The 17,801-nt window shown below is 31.9% G+C and overlaps 1 protein-coding gene across 2 annotated transcripts; it reads left to right on the top strand.

Annotated features, from left to right (window-relative positions):
* The first annotated feature begins 9,684 nt into the window (after nt 1-9,684).
* LOC121263079 (anamorsin homolog) lies at nt 9,685-17,801 on the top strand. Of its 2 annotated transcripts, none has more exons than XM_041165869.1 (8): nt 9,685-9,847; nt 10,449-10,599; nt 15,549-15,658; nt 15,729-15,803; nt 15,941-16,100; nt 16,295-16,428; nt 17,423-17,497; nt 17,596-17,801. In XM_041165869.1, exons 1-8 carry the CDS (start codon nt 9,845-9,847, stop codon nt 17,632-17,634), a joined length of 747 nt encoding a protein of 248 aa, XP_041021803.1. In that variant the 5' UTR covers nt 9,685-9,844; the 3' UTR covers nt 17,635-17,801. The 2 variants fall into 2 exon arrangements, with proteins under 2 accessions (XP_041021803.1, XP_041021802.1); XM_041165868.1 differs by having other exon boundaries at nt 9,687-9,847; nt 15,492-15,658.

Here is a 17,801-nt window from a genome sequence, read left to right as displayed (position 1 = left end):
AATAATTGGACCATACTGATCGGACCTATAGCTATTAATCCGGAAAAAATGATGGACGATTCATCACCTCTCATACCAGACTTGACCGATCCGATTTACAACCCTAATTTTTTCACAAAAGGTAAGCGGATGCATATTAATAAAATAAAAAGTTGCGTAGGATTGTTACGTTATTGACTTTCTTTTATCTCACTGTAATAATGCGATATAGTGTACGCCACAACTCTATAAACATAAGGGCATTTTGTCCTTCCAAATGCCCAAAAACTGATACTTTCTTCAACGATTAACTGATGGTTCAATATAAACCAAATTGGAAATTTAATTAATGTTGGTTAATTGACTTAGTGATCCATTGGGTCTGTTGGTGAAGTATAATTTCTTCTATTTTTTCTCATTTTAGGTTGGTTACTCTTCAACACAAGTTAAATTAGAGACGGTCCCGATCATATTTATATGTGATAGCTTAGGCAACAATGAAAGCTATAAAGATATGAAAATTGCTACTGAATCATCTAAAATTTACTGTTTAGATAACTCTTTTGACGTAGCACCACCATGTAGTGCCACCTGGTTTATTAAATAAATAAATAAATAAATAAAATACAAAAAATATGTTCAAATCAAAAGGGCGTTCAAAAATATAAAAAGTGAAATATTGAAACTCTAAGTTCCTATTTTTATGTTTATATTTTTAATTTTTTTAATAAATCACGTGGCATCACATTGTGGTATCACGTCAATATGACTATTTAATGTAGTGTCACGACAAGAAGATCACCATTTGAGCGATAAGTTTGAGATGGTGAAGTAGTATTATTCTAAAGATATTTCTGTTTGAGAGAGATTAGTCAAAAAATAGATGTGAAGAATTTTAGAAGAATATTCAAAAAGGATAGATAAATTCTGGCTTTTGGAAGAAAAGAGAGGACGAAATTATAAGTTTCTTGGCTAATGTTAACATCTTATGTCGTTTTTTGCTGAGATCGAGGGGGAATAAGAGGACCCAACTTTTTAATTTATTGCATATTTCTTCCTTCCCTTTCAACTTAAGTAAAGTGTGTTCATGTGAGGTGTACATATATATAGTCCTCAGTCATAAACTACCAAGGGAGATTAATATATAGACATTATAAAATGATATTGTCAATTTCTTCTTCTTCTTTTTACTCTCTGATTCTTCTTTGTTTTTTTATTTCCTTAGGGGCATTAAACTACGTACATTTAGCCCTACATACACAACTTGCATCGATAGTGGACATCTTAATCATCCTCAAATTGCTATTGATAATGACCCCGATTTTCCAAGATTTTAATATTAACTGTCTTGAATGCTTGTGTCAATTAATTAACCCCACCTTAAAAAAAAAAAAAAAAAAAAAAAAAAGAAAAAAAAAAGAGAGAGGAATATAAGATAGATAATTATCTTGATTCTATTTTATACTACACCCGCATTAAGTTGAAAGAAATCCTCGAGTTATTGACCAAACTCTAGAGTCTAGAGTGGATAGATGATAGACATATAAAATCGATTTCATATCACTTATCGAGCGTTTATTAATACTTAAGAAATTTATTCGAACAACTATAGATACTCTAGGGCGCATTTCATGTATCTATCTCTCTCACTTCAGACTCTAGAATTCGGTAAAAAAAACTCAAACAAATCCTTAGCGACCACAATGGGTTACCAAAAGCATAGATTTTCATGCACTAGCTAGCAAGATTGCATTCTTTGGTGATTTGTAAATGACCAAGTAATGTGGTCCTTCAAAGATGGCGACATTACAAAATAAGTGCATGCAAGAAATACGCCTTTAAGTTCCCATTCCAAGCAATTTTCCTTGATTTATCTTATAGAGCCAAAGAGAGCACACATGGATTGAGTTTGATAGGTTAGTCTGTCTTTGAGGCACTGATAAAAGTCCCCCTCACAAGTCACCATTATGCTAAGTTAAGAGTATCATGAGTTACTGGTACCACTGCTTTTCACACCCACATTTTAGCCTAACTTTTCAATACGACCCCTACTCTTTGTTTATGCATTTTAGGGAACAATGTATCCATTTTATCCACTATGCATAAAAGCAAATGGGTCTTTTTTTCTTATATCAATTTTGACAATATTTCAATATATATATATATATATATATATATATATATATATATATATTGTCTTGTTCGAGAGAAGGTTGGTAAACTTGCTCTCTCACATAATATATATATATATATATATATATATATATATATATATATATATATATCTACTTGTTTTTAGGCACGGGCATGCATGCATCATGTGAACTATAGAAGACTGTCACATCAATAATTAATTAATCATCCTTATTTATATAAGTGGTAACATGTTTATAATGGTATGAAAGATTTTAAAATAGATAGATGTGTTAGGTCTATATACAAATTTTATGTAAGAAATACTAACGTAATTTAATGTAATATATTAGATTTATTTTATAATATAAAAAAATTACAATATGCAAGTAATGCTATGTATAAATTTTAGATAGACAAATCTCGTATAAGTCTTTTGTAAAAAAGTGATTATATTTTTTTATAACGTGTGTAGAATTTATCTATTTAGATGTTGTAAAAATCATTTGAGTTTGCACAAATGTACACTACCTAGGTTAACACGAAGCTATTGCCTGAAAGCTACTGCCAACTTATAGCTGTTGGCATCCAATTTAATTGGCCATAGAGAACCCTTTAGGGGCATTCGGAAGTCGCATCAGGTGCGGTTTATATATGTCTAACAGAGCTTTAAATAAGTTTTTCGTGTGTGTTTTTAATACATTTATTGTCAATGTGATTAATTAATTAATTAATTTGGGACTTTAATATAGAATACCATTGTTTAATAATAGTTATTGTTGCAGGATCATGGTCATTGCTGATCATGATGACTCTTATATTTTTATTTTATTTTTTGTAGCTTAGAACATCATCAATGGATTAGTTAAAAATTAAATTCATTGAATATTTAGCCATTAAAGAATAAAAAATAATCACAATGAATTATAAAATTTTCAAATAATTAAAATTTGGCTACAATTACATTCAAAATAATTTTTAAATTTGAATGTTCCTATTCATAGGCCTAATTCTTATTTTATGAATTATTTCTCTTTTCAGCAAACCAACATGTCCAGTTTTTAGAAATGTTTGTTGAATGGATGCTCTCTTCAAGTGCACGATTCATGGATACTCTGTCCAAATTTGATAAAAAAAAAATATAATTGGATAAGAATGATAGAAATTAGTAAAATATGATAAAATAAATTAAATTAATAATTAAAAAAAAATTTTTAATGATTAATTACTCATTGCTATATAATGAATAAATAGATAATCTAATGTGAAAATTTGATGTAAATATCCAAAGCCAAATTTATTTTATTGTTATATAATGAAAAAATAGCTATTTTAATATGAAAATTTATATGAATGTAATAGTTAAAAGTTAAATTCATCTTACATTTATAAAAAATGTACTTTAATTTTAACTAATCCATTGAGAGTGCTCTAACTAGTGGACTAAACCTGTTAAAGTCAAGTTCTGTCAAAACTAAAATAAAAATTCCATTTTCATGAATTTTAAAAATTTTGCACTACACGAACATGCACGACACAAGATTTCTAGCGAGGTATCTAATGAAACCTTGCTTGATTGTGCATATAACCATGACTATATATTTTGTATCTAGTATTACTCGTTGTGCATATATCCTACTTATATGCAACGAGTACGATATATGCAACGAACAATAAAATATAGCTCTTATTTAACCGAACAATATCTCATGAGTTGTATAGTGATATCTCTTTGTAAACCTTGATCGACCATGCATCTGATCAATGGAGTTGAGCAAAGTCTCTAGTTCTTCAACCTTTTATCCAATTTTAAGCTCAACTTATATTGCATTAAAATACATAAATACAATAATTTTTATATATGCTGACAAATTTGTTCCATTTTCTTTATGTTTTCTCCTTTTAGCAACAGTCTTTGATTTACTTCACTCCTTTTAATTTCTAGATTATTTTAGTTTTCATAGAGCATAATCAAAAGGTAATAGAGGTCGTTTCCAAGCCATTATTTGCCTGCTCAGAGAAAGGGGGGGGGGGGGGGGGGGGGTGGGGAATCCAAAGAAAAGAATGCTCAAAGACTGCCCCAAAATTCTTCAAAGTTCAAACAAAATAAAACAGTTACGTTTGAAATATGGAAGTAGTTGAGCTCATCTGGATTGAGTTTAAATTTAAGCCTAGTCCAATATTTAAACACATAGCTTTCAAATTACTAAACATTACTCAACTTAAGATCACCTCTTTACATTTATGATCCACAACTTTTTTCAATTCAAGACTTCTTTATACGTAAGACTCGTAACTTTTTTTAACTTCTAAAAAATATATCTAAACTCATCTTAACATCTAAACTTATTAAAACTCATCATAGGTAGACCTCACAAAACTCACTCCACAATCTTATTAATTCATTATTATTCATAAAGAACTCAACACATCTTAACTCAATTCAACATTACATTACAACCTTAGTACTTGTAATGCACACCTTGAATACATGTCTTTATCCAACAACTTGTGCACGAGTACAATTGTGTTCGTGAAAAAAGGAAATGCACCGGCCATTACGACCAGTAGTCTGCCATCAGTCTTTAATCTTCCTTACTGCTAGTCTCCTCTACAACTACCATCTTCTGGAATCTGAATCAAAGTTGACGGAGAAAGGGCAGAGGAAAATGTGTGTTGTAGTACGTAGTGGTCGGTTTGTAGGGCCACGCTGCAGAGTCTTTTCCTGCTTTTTTCTGCATTGGGTGTCCCAAAATCATGTCCTCGATCTTTCGTTTGCACGTTTTTCTCTCTCTTATCTTTACTGGCTTTGGTGGCTTTTCCTAATTTGTTTGTTGAGATATATCTATCTATAAGGGATTAGATGGCCTACGTTAAAGCAGAAAATTCAGTCCCTTCGTTTGATAAGAACATGGCAAACAAGCGTGACTTGTTTAATTATGTAAGACTGTATATAATTGACTATGCCTGCAACTACTCGGATTACTGATAAATGATCTGCTGCCTCCCACTTTAATGGATCCTCGAAATAAACCAAAAACCAAAAATTGAGTAAACAAACTTCAAATATAATAAAATAACAGATGTCTAAGAAATTTTCTCAAAATATATCTTTAATGGGTTCGTCACTTCTACAAAAACAACATAGAATATTATCTTTAAAAGATTTGTAAAAAAAGCAAAAAATGGTTCACACAAGTATTTTTTATCTTTTCGTGTTCTTAATTTGTAAAATGTCTCTGTCAATGTTATAGTTATCTAAAAAAGAGTGATAATAAGTGCAAGTTTAGGTGTACAAATTTTGTACACATTCTTTATAAAAATAAAATAAAATGTACTAAAAACAATAAATTATTTTACGCCACAATCTTTTTTTAATAAAGAGTCTATACAAGTTTTGTACAAAATCATTATTCTTTAAAAAAAAATAATAAGAAAACGGTATGGAACAAACTCAGGTCTATTTAGATATTGAGTTGAGTTGAGTTCTTTATGAATAGTTGTGAGTTTAGATGATAGAGTAAGTTTTGTAAGATCCACTTAAGATGAGTTTAGATGTGTTTAAATATTAATATGAGTTTAGATATATTTATGGAAAGTTGAAAAATGATGTGGGTCTTGCATGTAAAGAGATCTTGAGTTGAAAAAGGTTGTAGGTCTCATGTGTAAAAAGCTTTTGAGTTGAGATGAGTTTAGTGATTTGAGAGTTGAGTGTTTATATATTAGACTTAGGATTCTTTTGGAAAGTGAGATGAGATGATAATTTTGTGAATAGTAGTAAGATAGTTTGTGAATAGTAATGAGATAGTTTGAGTTTAATATTTTTTTGGGTTTTGAGAAAGAGAAAAAATTGAATAAAAAATATTATAAAGTTAAAATATTGTAAGAATATAGTTTTATAATATTATTTTTGTTTGGAATTTAAAAAAATTGGAATAGTTTTTATTTTTTATTTAAAAATCTGACAAATTTGTAATGAGTAATTTGAAAAAGTTGTAATGATTAGTTTAAAAATTTTGTATTTAAATTATATTTGAGAAGAAGACAATATGTAATATAATGAGTTTAGATTAGAATTTTATGTCTCTTCTCATGTTCTAAATCTATCATTTAACTCAAAATTAAACTGAACTGAATTGATTTCAATTAAATCCAAATTTCAAAATAGCCATATTGGCAGCTTTGCCTAGCAAAACAAGATTAGAGGGAAAAAAAAAAAAAAGATTTGGGCGTAGTTGGGGATGGTGATCGTAGATTTCATTCATTGATTGCTTAATTATGACATGTCAACTAACAAATGAAGAAACAATCGAAGACCTGGAAAGCGAAACCAAACTACCCAACTACTACTCGAAACTCGCTTTTTGTCAAAAGCAAAAGGTAGTCCAAACCTACGTACTCTTGCTACTTCAGCACTGATTACTTAATTTTAATTGCGCATGTTGATGCATAAATTTCATAACAGGCCCACGATTACCATGGTGTTTTTAGCACCACAGCCCACCATCGTCCGAGAAAATAACTATTTTCGGCCCACGATAATGATTTAGACATCGATATAATATTTTTTTAAGTTTATTTATGATGATAAATAATAAATAAACAGATAAAAATGAATAAAAATAGATATAAATTTATGTGATTTAGCATAATACCTATATTCGTGAGTTATTTAGAGGCAAATTTCACTATCATAGATGATTTTATATATCTCTTATGACCTCACTTATCACTCAATAATAAATTTTAAATTTAAGAGGTTGAAAATAATACCTCCATTAAAAGAAATTCTTTGGAGTCACCATGCGTGGTGGTCTCATGATCTCACCTAATTCATGCACAATAACCTTTCACTTTGTCCAGTGCCTACCATAAACTTCAAACTGCACTGCACTGGTCATCGCCTTTACTTCAGCAAGATAAGAAAACCATCTTCCTTTCTATAAATTCAAGTCTCTGCGCCCCGCAATCTCTATTATAATTTATGACGCCATTTGGATTTAAAGAGAGATACAGTTTGTGAATCTTACTACATTAAATATTGCTCATAGACAATGCGAATCCAACATTTGATATCATGGATATACATATTGTATCTATTTCTCTCCCCATAATTGTAAAAAGTGTCTTAGGACTCGTCTTCTTATTTTAACATCTAAACATTACTCAAATATAAATATTTTTCAATTTTAAATCTTTATTTTTTTCATCTAATCATTACCTAGTAATTACAAATTTTCCAAAACTTCCAAACAAAACATAAAGATTTAATTTTTTAAATTCTAAAATAAAATTAAAATTAAAAAATTATATTTTAAGAATACCGCTTATTCTATTTTCAACTTTTTTTTATTTTTCTATTCACATTTTTTTAATAGATTTAGATATTTTTAAAAAATAAAAAAAATATATCAATAGTAAGGCGAGATGAGATAGTTTTAGATAAAAGTTGAATAAAATATTATTAGAATATTATTTTTTAATATTATTATTATTTTGAGATTTAAATAAATTGAATTGAAATTTAAAAAAGTTGAATTGTTTCTTATATTTTGTGTGATAATTTGAAAAAATTATAATAATGAAATTAGACAAGAAAAGATGAAACATTTTTTGAATTTAAACGAGTTTTTATTTGAGTTGTAGAAAGTTTTTAATTAAAAGAATTGTTGGATTGGTGAGTTCGATCGTAGGGTCACGGTCCAATATGAGAAGTGTGTTTGATGAAGATGGATGGAGGGGCCATACATGTAACTTTCAGAATTTGAAGGAATATTAAAAAAAAAAAAAACAAGAAAAATGAGATTAAAAATGAAGACAAAAGGAGGAGGAAGATATCAAAATGAGTTTTAAAAGTTAATGAAAATGAGAGTTAACGAAAAAACTGAAAGGGTAGAGAGGACAGAGACTTTTACTTTCAAATATGATATGGAAATATGAAGAGAGAGCATATCGTTTATCTCTAGAATTTCATGCTTAAATAATAATTACTATAAAAATGCCAATTTATCTAATATTAAAAAAAATACTTTGGTTACAATGACGAAGAGATAGATATATAAAATAAATATGAACATTTAATATTCTCAACAAATTTTATTTGAACAATTATAAATAATGTAAAATTTATTTTATATGTCTATCTATTATTAATTGAATAATATTAGCTATAAGTTTCAAATAAACAATTTATGCGTTGGCCTTTTGTAAATATGAATCCCACTAAAAATATTTTTTTATACTTTTCAATAGAGTCTATTATTTAAAAAAAAAATCTACAAAATTTATCAATAGATTTTACAAATAAATAGTCTTTGTTGATTAGGTTAGGGAATACTAATTTTCATATGGTCTATTTTATAAAAACACTTTTCATAATTTAATTTTCAACAATTTTTGAAAATTTTGGGGGGCCAAAGCCCTCCAAGCCCGTTCTCCTGGTTGTGTTTGGGTAATGAAGTATTCTTAAGTATTCTATGAATAGTAGTGATAAAGTAATAATAAAATATTAAATAATAATAAAAAGTAGATAAAAAGTAATAATAAAATAATAAATATTTTAAAAATATCTGAAATATTTTATATTGATCCCAAATACCTCCCACAACCCCCACGCATTGAGCCCGACATCATCATCTGATTTGGCCTTTTCCTGTGGCAACGACAGTCATCCTAAATATCTCACTAATATTCATTATTTTATTTTTACTTTTTACATATTTTTTACTATTATTCAATATTTTATTATTACTTTATTATTACTATTTACATAATACTTAAAAATATATCGTTAAGAGCACTCTCAATAGATCTTATATAATACATATTTTTTAAAATATAAAGAAATGCTCTAAAAAAATGCCCTCTATTGGATCTTCTACTTTAAAGAGACTTTTACATTCATATACCGGAAACCGCTAGGTGCAGAGGACTTTGTTCACATTATAAACATTTTTAATTAATTTATCTTTCCTTCTGCTCCTCTATCAACCTTTTGATTTCCTGTCTGACCCTCTCACCTTCAATGTTCATAAATTTCTACAAGAGGTTTGACATAAATTAAAGAAAAAGTTATTTGCTAGATTTTGACTCAATTTTTATTTTAATTTTAAAGTAGTGATTCAATTTTATTAAGAATATTATTTTACAATTATCAAAAATAAATATTCTCATAATATATTTTTAGAATATTTTCATTAAATAATTTTTTAATTAATTTATATTTTGATTTACTTTATAAATTTGAATTAATTTAAAATAGAATATAGTTATATAATATTATATATGAGGAGATATTGTAAATAATAAAAGATATGATACTATAATTGATAGTTAGAGAAAATATTTGAAATGAATAAAAAAAATTAAAAAATATAATATTTAAATGATATGAAAAAAATAAATAAATTGATATATGATAAATTATAAAAGTTAATATATAAAATAAAAAAAATAAATTTTAATAATATATTTTAAAGAATTGAACGAAGGATCATTGAAAGCGATCTAACCAAATACAAATTAAGACACGTAATCCCTTCTCCACATTCTAATTTTTTAAAAGAGAAACAAACGCACCGCACTCTCTCCACCCAACCACCCCGCTTTGTGATTCGCTATTGACAGCTCTACGCAAAATCACGCGGAAATTTTAAGAGGAATCGAGAAAGTAGCCAAAGGGTTTTCGCTTCTTTAGGGTTTCTAATTTTCGTTAGCTCCTACTTGTGATCGCATGGTGAGTCCCGTTTCTTTTCCTTCTGATTTCTTCTTCTTCTTTCCGTACTGTTATCAGATCCAAACACATTTCTCTCATTGCCTTTTAACTTTTTATTTTATTGCTATATTTCTCTATGTCTTCTTCTTCTTCTCCATCTGTGACCTTTTTGTTTTCTTATGTTGGTTTCGCTAAACCGAGTTTTGGTTGCCCAGAAACCTTAGCAAGAGACTTAAAATGAAAATAAATATTAAATATTCTAGCCTTGTCTAGGAATCGGTGGATAGATGGATTAAACCTGCGTAATGTATTGACGAATAAAGGTTTTCTAGAATTAGCATGTTGAGAGAGAATATTTTAGCACTTGGTGCCCGAGACTCTAGACTGCTTTGTGACAAAACTTTTTGGTGTATCTGTGGCAGTTGGTGTATTAGGCTATCGATTTCAGTTTTTTGTTTTTGTTGTTTGGTCATTATTATGGGGTCTGAATGTGTTAGGCATCAGGCTGTTCCCTCAAAATCTTGCGTGAAGTATGCGTTATGTTATTTGACTGGTGAATAAAGATTGAAAATCCATTGAGCGGCTGTTCACATTTTTTTACATCTGAAATAATCTTTTGCAGGATAACACCACAATGCAAGGTTGTATGCTCGCATTTACGGATGATGCACGCTTGTCAATCACTGCTATTTATACTGCATATGCTGAGCTTGGTATTATAGGGGCTGAACAAGGCTGTGATCCTCAAATTATCACTCAAGCGTCTTCTTTGAGTACATCTCTTGGCTCTTCTATTTATCCACAAAGAAGAATATATGCCTTTAACTCATGAATGCAATACTGCATTGTACATGACTGATTTTGAAGATAGAATTTGATTTTATAGTTGAAATTTTTTGTGTAACGCTAGACAGAAAGTTCACTTGATAGTCGCGCAATAGGTCGTTCGAGCGAAATTCAGGCAAATAGTTTGCTTGAGGCTTACTCGACAAGTCGCTAGAGCGAATAGCCCAAAATCTGTTTTTCTAGGATTTCTGTCGTTTGCCTATATATATGTGTTATGTATGTTTTTTAGAGGTATCTTGAGGTGAGTTGAATGACAGAAACAAAGAAGAGCCTTGCTAGGTACAAGCGAGTTCGCACGCTAAAACACGCACCAACGCCGACATAACTTTTTTTATTGAAAAGAAAAATAAAAGAAGAAAAGTTTTGAGAGAAGAAAAAGGTCATTTGTCTAACAAAAATCATTTTTGTCTTCAATTCGCATCGTTTCATTAAACAAATGCGTTACATGTCAGCATTGGTGCGTGGTTTGGCGTATGAACTCACTTGCAAGAAGACTTGTCCCACAGAGAGAGAGAGAGACAGGGTGAGACATTGTATTGTGCCACAATGTTCTTACCTTTTTCTGAATAAAATCCTTTGCAACTTTGTGGTTGTAGGCACGTTGCCAAACCATGGAAACCTTGTGTCTTGTGATTGTTTATTTTTTCTTGTTGCTTGTTACTTCCCTATAGCATCATTTCACGACAACTGGTATCAAGATCTAGGGTTATGGTCCGAAGGGAGAATGGTGGCAGGAGACGAAGTGAAGGTTGGAATCGAGAAGTTTGATGTTACAAACTTCAGGTATTGGAGGATGCAGAGTGATGATTATTTCTACGGGAAGAGGCTCCATCATTCTCTGTTGGAAAAGAAGCCAAATAACATGGAGGACGATGATTGGAACTTGTTAGATCAACAGGTCCTAGGGGTTATAACGTTATCAAGGAGAAGACCATGGCGGATCACATGGCAACTTTGTTTGGTATATATGAAAATCTGTCGGCGAATAACAAGGTACATCTGATGAAGAAACTATTCAACCTCAAGATTGCAGAAAGTATGCTTGTTGCCCAACATCTGAATGAGTTTAACGCTATCACAAACTAATTGTCATTTGTCGAAATTAAGTTAGATGATGAGACTTGGGCATTGATCCTGTTGGCGTCGTTGTCAAATAGTTGGGAAGGCCATGACAATGAATATGAGCATTTCTGCATGTAAGATGAAGTTGAAATACAAAGACATCCGAGATTTGATTCCTGCTGAGGAAGTGCAAAGAAGAGATTCTGGACAGATCTCGAGTTCAGGTTCTGCCTTGAACGACACTTATGGCAGTAGTCAGGAAAGGTAAAAGTCTAGAAATAGGGACAGGAGCAAGTTAAGATCTGGGCAGTAGATCACTTGCTGGAATTGTGACAAGATGGGCCGCATCAAAAGAGACTGCCATAATCCAAAGAAGACTGAGGATGATGCTGTGAATGTGATGATTGAGGAAATAAAGGATGCTCTATTTCTTGTAGTTCACAGTCTGGTTGACGACTGGGTGTTTGATTCAAGGGTTTCGTTCCATACCACTTTACATCGAGAATTCATGCAGAACTATGTTGTTGGTAATTTTGGTAAGGTGCACACGGCTGATGGAGAAGCATTGGATGTAGTGGGAGTGGGAGATGTGCTTATCATACTCTCAAATAGGAATTTGTGGACTTTGCAAAAAGTTAGACATACTCCCAAGTTGAAGAAAACCTTATCTCTTTGGGACAGGTTGGCGATAACAATCATTCCGTAGTCTTTTCGGGAGGTACGTGGAAGGTCACAAAAGGATCGATGATCTTGGCTCGTGGTGTAATATCCCAATGGAGCCCAAACTACATGATTTATACTAGGGTTGTAAATAATTTGGTTCGGACTGGCAAAACAGACCTGACCGGACCGAATTTTGGACTGGTTGGTCTCGGTCCCAAAATATGTGGACCGATGAAATTCGGTCTGGTCTCGGGGTCTACAAATTTTGGACCGAACCCCTATATATATATTTTAAATATTTTAAATAATTTAATATATTCTTTTTATATAGTAATTATATAAGTTGATGTAATTTTTATCTAATTTATTATCATTGACTATATAAAATTATATATGCTATAATTAATAATAAATCATAAATCATGTGATAATTTATGTCATTATATGTAAATAGTTAATACATCATAAATTCATACATATTCTACTATTTACACTTAATTAAAATAATTAGGCAATTGTTTTTTAAATATCTAAGTTGCAAGCAAACATGAATAATCTATGTACAATTTAAATTATTTGATATTCATTAACCATATATAAAATGTATGACATTATTAATAATTATGCATACTATACCTATAAAAAATAATTATACATACTAAAGAGTAAAGTCTAAGTTAGTAAATAGCAACTATCAACATCAGAAATATAATTATATTAAAATATTTTTTTAACGAGTTAGTTACATAATCTACATTAATAATTCACTTTTAATTTAGTAATTTAAATAATATTTTTTATTAATTTATTTGAAAAAAAAAGATGAAAGAAATAGTGAAATAATTAGGCTGGATCGATAGCTACTTGTATGGTCCAGTACCTATGGATGTTTGGTCCAAGGAAAATGATGGACCAAAAGTTTCACCGAACCGGTCCGATTTACACCCTTAGTTTATACTCCAAAAGGACTAGTCAGTAATACAATTAGAGGCCTATTGGAACACTATAAAGAGCAAGAATTTCTCATTTCCAAGCAATGTGAGATCTCATACACTATCTATCATTATCCTTATCATACGAGGTATAACAATCTCTCCCCATTAAATTCCTGATATTCTCATCGGGCTAGTCCATCTTAGTTGGCACGACTCAAATCCCACTTTTTTTGTTCGGATAGACTGATATCATTTGTAATGCCTCAATAAAAGACTTAAACCACATGGTCTATACTCCAAAAGGACTAGTCAATGATACAATTGGAGCCCTATTGAAACATTATAAAGAGCAATAATTTCTTATTCCCAAACAATTTGAGATCTCATACGCCACCTATTCTCTTCTTTATCATTGGGTATCACACATGGTCAGAGAACAGATACTCTGTATATGACATTTGGACCGAGTGAAGTGATTGTTGTCTTAGAAGTAAAGAATAATATAGAGTTGTAGCACATCATGCTTGGTCACATGAATCAGAAGGGGAAGACACTTCTGAATGTGAGGTTGGGGAAGTAAAAGGGGGTCAGTTTTGTAGTTCCTTATGAATCTAAATCTGTAAGGTTGGTTAAATTTCCTAAGACCACAAAGCAAAGGTTTGAGAGATGGGCAGAGCGCGTATTGTGATCCAAGGTCGTCTACACCTGTAATTGCTGCTCGCAGGGCTTCCAGGATGATCAGACCTTCGCAGTGGTACTCACTCACCTTAAACTATATCCTTTTGGTGGAGGTGAAATTACATTAAAATCTTGCAATATGGGAATTTGAGCAAGTGGAAGTCAACTGCCAAGAAGTTGACTAGACTTCCAAAGGAAGCAGGTACTACATAGAAGATGGGCACATTGGCTGAAGACTAAACAAGATGGCAATAGGAGGTGGGATCAGTCGTCCAAATCAGAGAAGGGGGCCTTAGCTACAGGTTCTTTGATGTGTGCCAAAGTCAATACAAGACCAGGTATTCCTAGTATAGTGGGAGTTGTGAGTTATCCTGCAAATGTGTTAATCGAGGGAGCTACGCTTGAGGAACTGAAATCATGCACGACTTCAGATGGTCTTCTGGCTTGAAGACAGGTGTTGTGAGCTGCAAAGTGTGAAGGGCTTGTGTTGGAGATAGTGGTTGACGATTGTGGTTAAATCAGTCTCCAAGTGGGAGATTGTTGTGTTTGTGGAGCCTGATTTGTGAGTTAAGAAAATGCTAGATAGAAAGTTTACTTGACAGTCACGCGATAGGTCGCTCGAGCAAAGCGAGTAGAGAGTTGCTCAAGCGAATAACCCAAAATTTGTTTTTCTAGGGTTTTCGCCACTTGCCCATATATATGTGTTATATATGTTTTTTCAGAGATATTTTGAGTAGAGTTGAACGGTAGAAACAAAGAGAGACAACCCTCGAGAGAGAAAGAGAGAGACATTGTATTGTTCCACAATGTTCCTACTTTCTTCTGAATAAAATCCTCTATAGCTCCGTGGACATAGATACGTTGTCGAACCACGTAAACCTTGTGTCGTGTGATTTTTTTTGTCCTCGTTGCCTGTTACTTGTTTGTAGCATTGGTACACAACATATTTCTCTATTTTAACTCGAGTATAAAAATTGTTGGATGTCAGTTATCATTTATATTCTTTTTGGAAAATGATACTATGCCCCGCCTAAGCTTGCCTCCTCAATTTGAGCGCTCATGTATTTTATTTTATTTTTTTAATTTTTTTTACTTAATGATTAAGGAAGTAATAATTAATTTATTATTATTTTTTAAAAATATGTAAAGATGTTAAAAAATACTTGAAAGAAAAGGCAAAAAACAAAAGTGCAATTTGCACTAGGGGCACAGCCAGTGGTCAAACTTGGGTGGCATAGTAGTACTACCCATCCTTATTTTGTGTTTCTTTTTATGGGAAAATCTTTGTGATCTTTTATTGGATTATGACTGTTCATATTTGGTTTGACAAGCTCTTATATGAAGCAGAATCATGATTTTCGTATTCTAGCAGCTTTTTCATGCAGAAAACACTTTTCTGTTGATTATATTGTCTTACGTATGTTCTTATATAAATATTCTGTTCACGACTGTCTTCAAATTTTGGTCTTGACTTGCAATAGATCAGCTACCTGTGGAGACTTCCTCTCTAGATTATGTTATTTGTATCTGTGGATCAGCCGAATTTCCCAGCGATCGGTTGTTTGAGGAAGTCTCTAGAGTGTTGAAGCCTGCTGGCACAATCTTAATTCATGGCACTTCTCAGTCTGTGACAGGTGAAATAGACAAGGTAATTTTTTTGGAGTTTTATGACTGCATGAAATTATTTTGCAGTGAGACTCACTAGGGTTTTCTTGCAGACAACCTCTACTCTTCAGCGCAAGTTACTTTTGGTGGGGTTCTTAGAAGTAGAATTTCTTGAAGAAAAATCAATGGTACTGTCTCATGCTACCTCCTTGATTTAGAGGCTTGCTATGATTTTTTGGGTGTGAAGAGTAACCTAAATAGGAAGGTTTATGTCTGCAATGCCTGTTTTGCTAGTCAGTTGAATTTTGGTGTCCTTTTTGCCCAGGTCAAGGCTAAGAAGCCTTCGTGGAAGATTGGTTCCTCATTTGCCATCAAGAAGGCCACACAAAGTTCACCTAAAGTCCAGATCGATGATGATTTGGACCTGATAGATGAAGATAGCCTATTAAGTGAAGAAGACTTGAAGAAACCACAAATACCACTGGGTAAGATAAAAACCGGAGTTATGTATAAAAATTAAAAAAAAAAAAAAAAAAAAGGGATAAAAAAAAATATTGGGTTAGACAAATACCACTTAAAACAATTATCTTGTTTATTTTTGGGAGTCCTGCTGCCTCGTCCTCTCTTTTTTCCCTGAACTTTGTATTTTCATATATTATGCAACAATATGCTTGTGCAGTTGATGATTGTGAAGTTGGAAGCACGAGGAAAGCTTGCAAAAACTGCACGTGTGGGAGGGCTGAAGTAGAGGAAAAAGTACAGATACAACCGACTGTGGAGCAAATCAATATTCCTCAATCAGCTTGTGGCAGTGTATGTCTTATATTGTTTCTTATGAATATTATTTGCTGAATGGAGTAACTTTTTTGGAATGATTGAAGTGGCATACCCATACATGTAGCTGGTATGCTTAGTACTGTTCATCCGGGTTCTGGCCGGGGATTCGGGTATACCCAGACCGAAACCTGGGTTTCAAAACCGAGCCGGAACTCGGACTGGGTCAAACCGGGCCGGTTTTTAAAAACTTGGAACTCGGGTTCCAGTTTGCACCTTTTTTTTTTTATTTTTTTTAAATTTTTTTACTTTTAAATCAAAGTCTATATGTTATGAATAAGTTTTCATGAAAAAAATATTGATGCAGCATTCAAATTCTATTTGTTTAATTTTTTAAATCAAAGCTTACATGTTTCTTAACCACAAAAAAAAAGCCACATGGAGAAGAGCGTAAAAAAAAAAAAACATAAAATGGATGATTCATTGGATATAATATGCATTTTAAATCAAAACCATAAAAAAACTCGGGGACCGGGTTGTAATCGTACCAGGTGTACCCAGGTTTTTCTATGCGGGTACCGGCCTAGAACCTGTAACCGGAACCCGGTTAGGTTTCGGACCGGATGAACAGGCCTACTGTATGCTGTCATAAAAGGTTATGGTGGTGTTGCTTTTAGGTATGTTAAAAGTCCAGGATGATCAGAGGTGAAATTTTAGATACTGATCATATTGGAATTGTTTTTTATATGTAGTCGGTTTTATTGGTTTTTCACTTATTAAAAAAATGGTTATAGACTAATGGTAGTGTGTTTCCGAGCTAAGGGTTAAAAGTAGTGTTGCTTATGTAATTGTTGTCCTATAAAAGTACACGATGATCAAAGATCAAAATTTACTCTCAGTAGATCTTAGGAGCTAAAGAAATGTCAAAGTTATCTACTTTGTAATGCATTCAATTGCTTGCTGCTTGAACATATCTCAATCACTTTTCTTTCATAAATGTTACAATATTCTGAAAGTTTTCTGCAACCTGCAGTGTGGACTAGGGGATGCTTTTCGGTGCAGTACATGCCCTTACAAGGGTCTTCCGCCATTCAAACTGGGCGAGAAGGTACTCCAAGAAATTCATAAGCCCCTCCCCTCTCAATTTTAGGGATGTATTTAATAATTGAGAAACAAGCATTATATACAACTTGTCTCTTTATGCAGGTATCACTATCTGGGAACTTCCTTGCAGCAGACATATAAAGATGACAAGGTTCATGTTCCTGGCAGTGGTTCTATCATTCTTTAACTGCCCAAAAACTCTAGATGTTGAGATTCTGTCTCTTGTTTGGTTTTGAACTTTTGGATGGTTTAAGTCCAGAGTAGACAAATACACTTTAAACCAAATTAAGTACCTGTGGTTTAGGTAA

The sequence above is a fragment of the Juglans microcarpa x Juglans regia genome, chromosome 4S (genome assembly GCF_004785595.1).
Source record: "Juglans microcarpa x Juglans regia isolate MS1-56 chromosome 4S, Jm3101_v1.0, whole genome shotgun sequence".
Lineage (NCBI taxonomy): Eukaryota > Viridiplantae > Streptophyta > Magnoliopsida > Fagales > Juglandaceae > Juglans > Juglans microcarpa x Juglans regia.
Note: the sequence above shows the minus strand (reverse complement) of the source record. Positions and strands in the feature narration are given on the sequence as shown.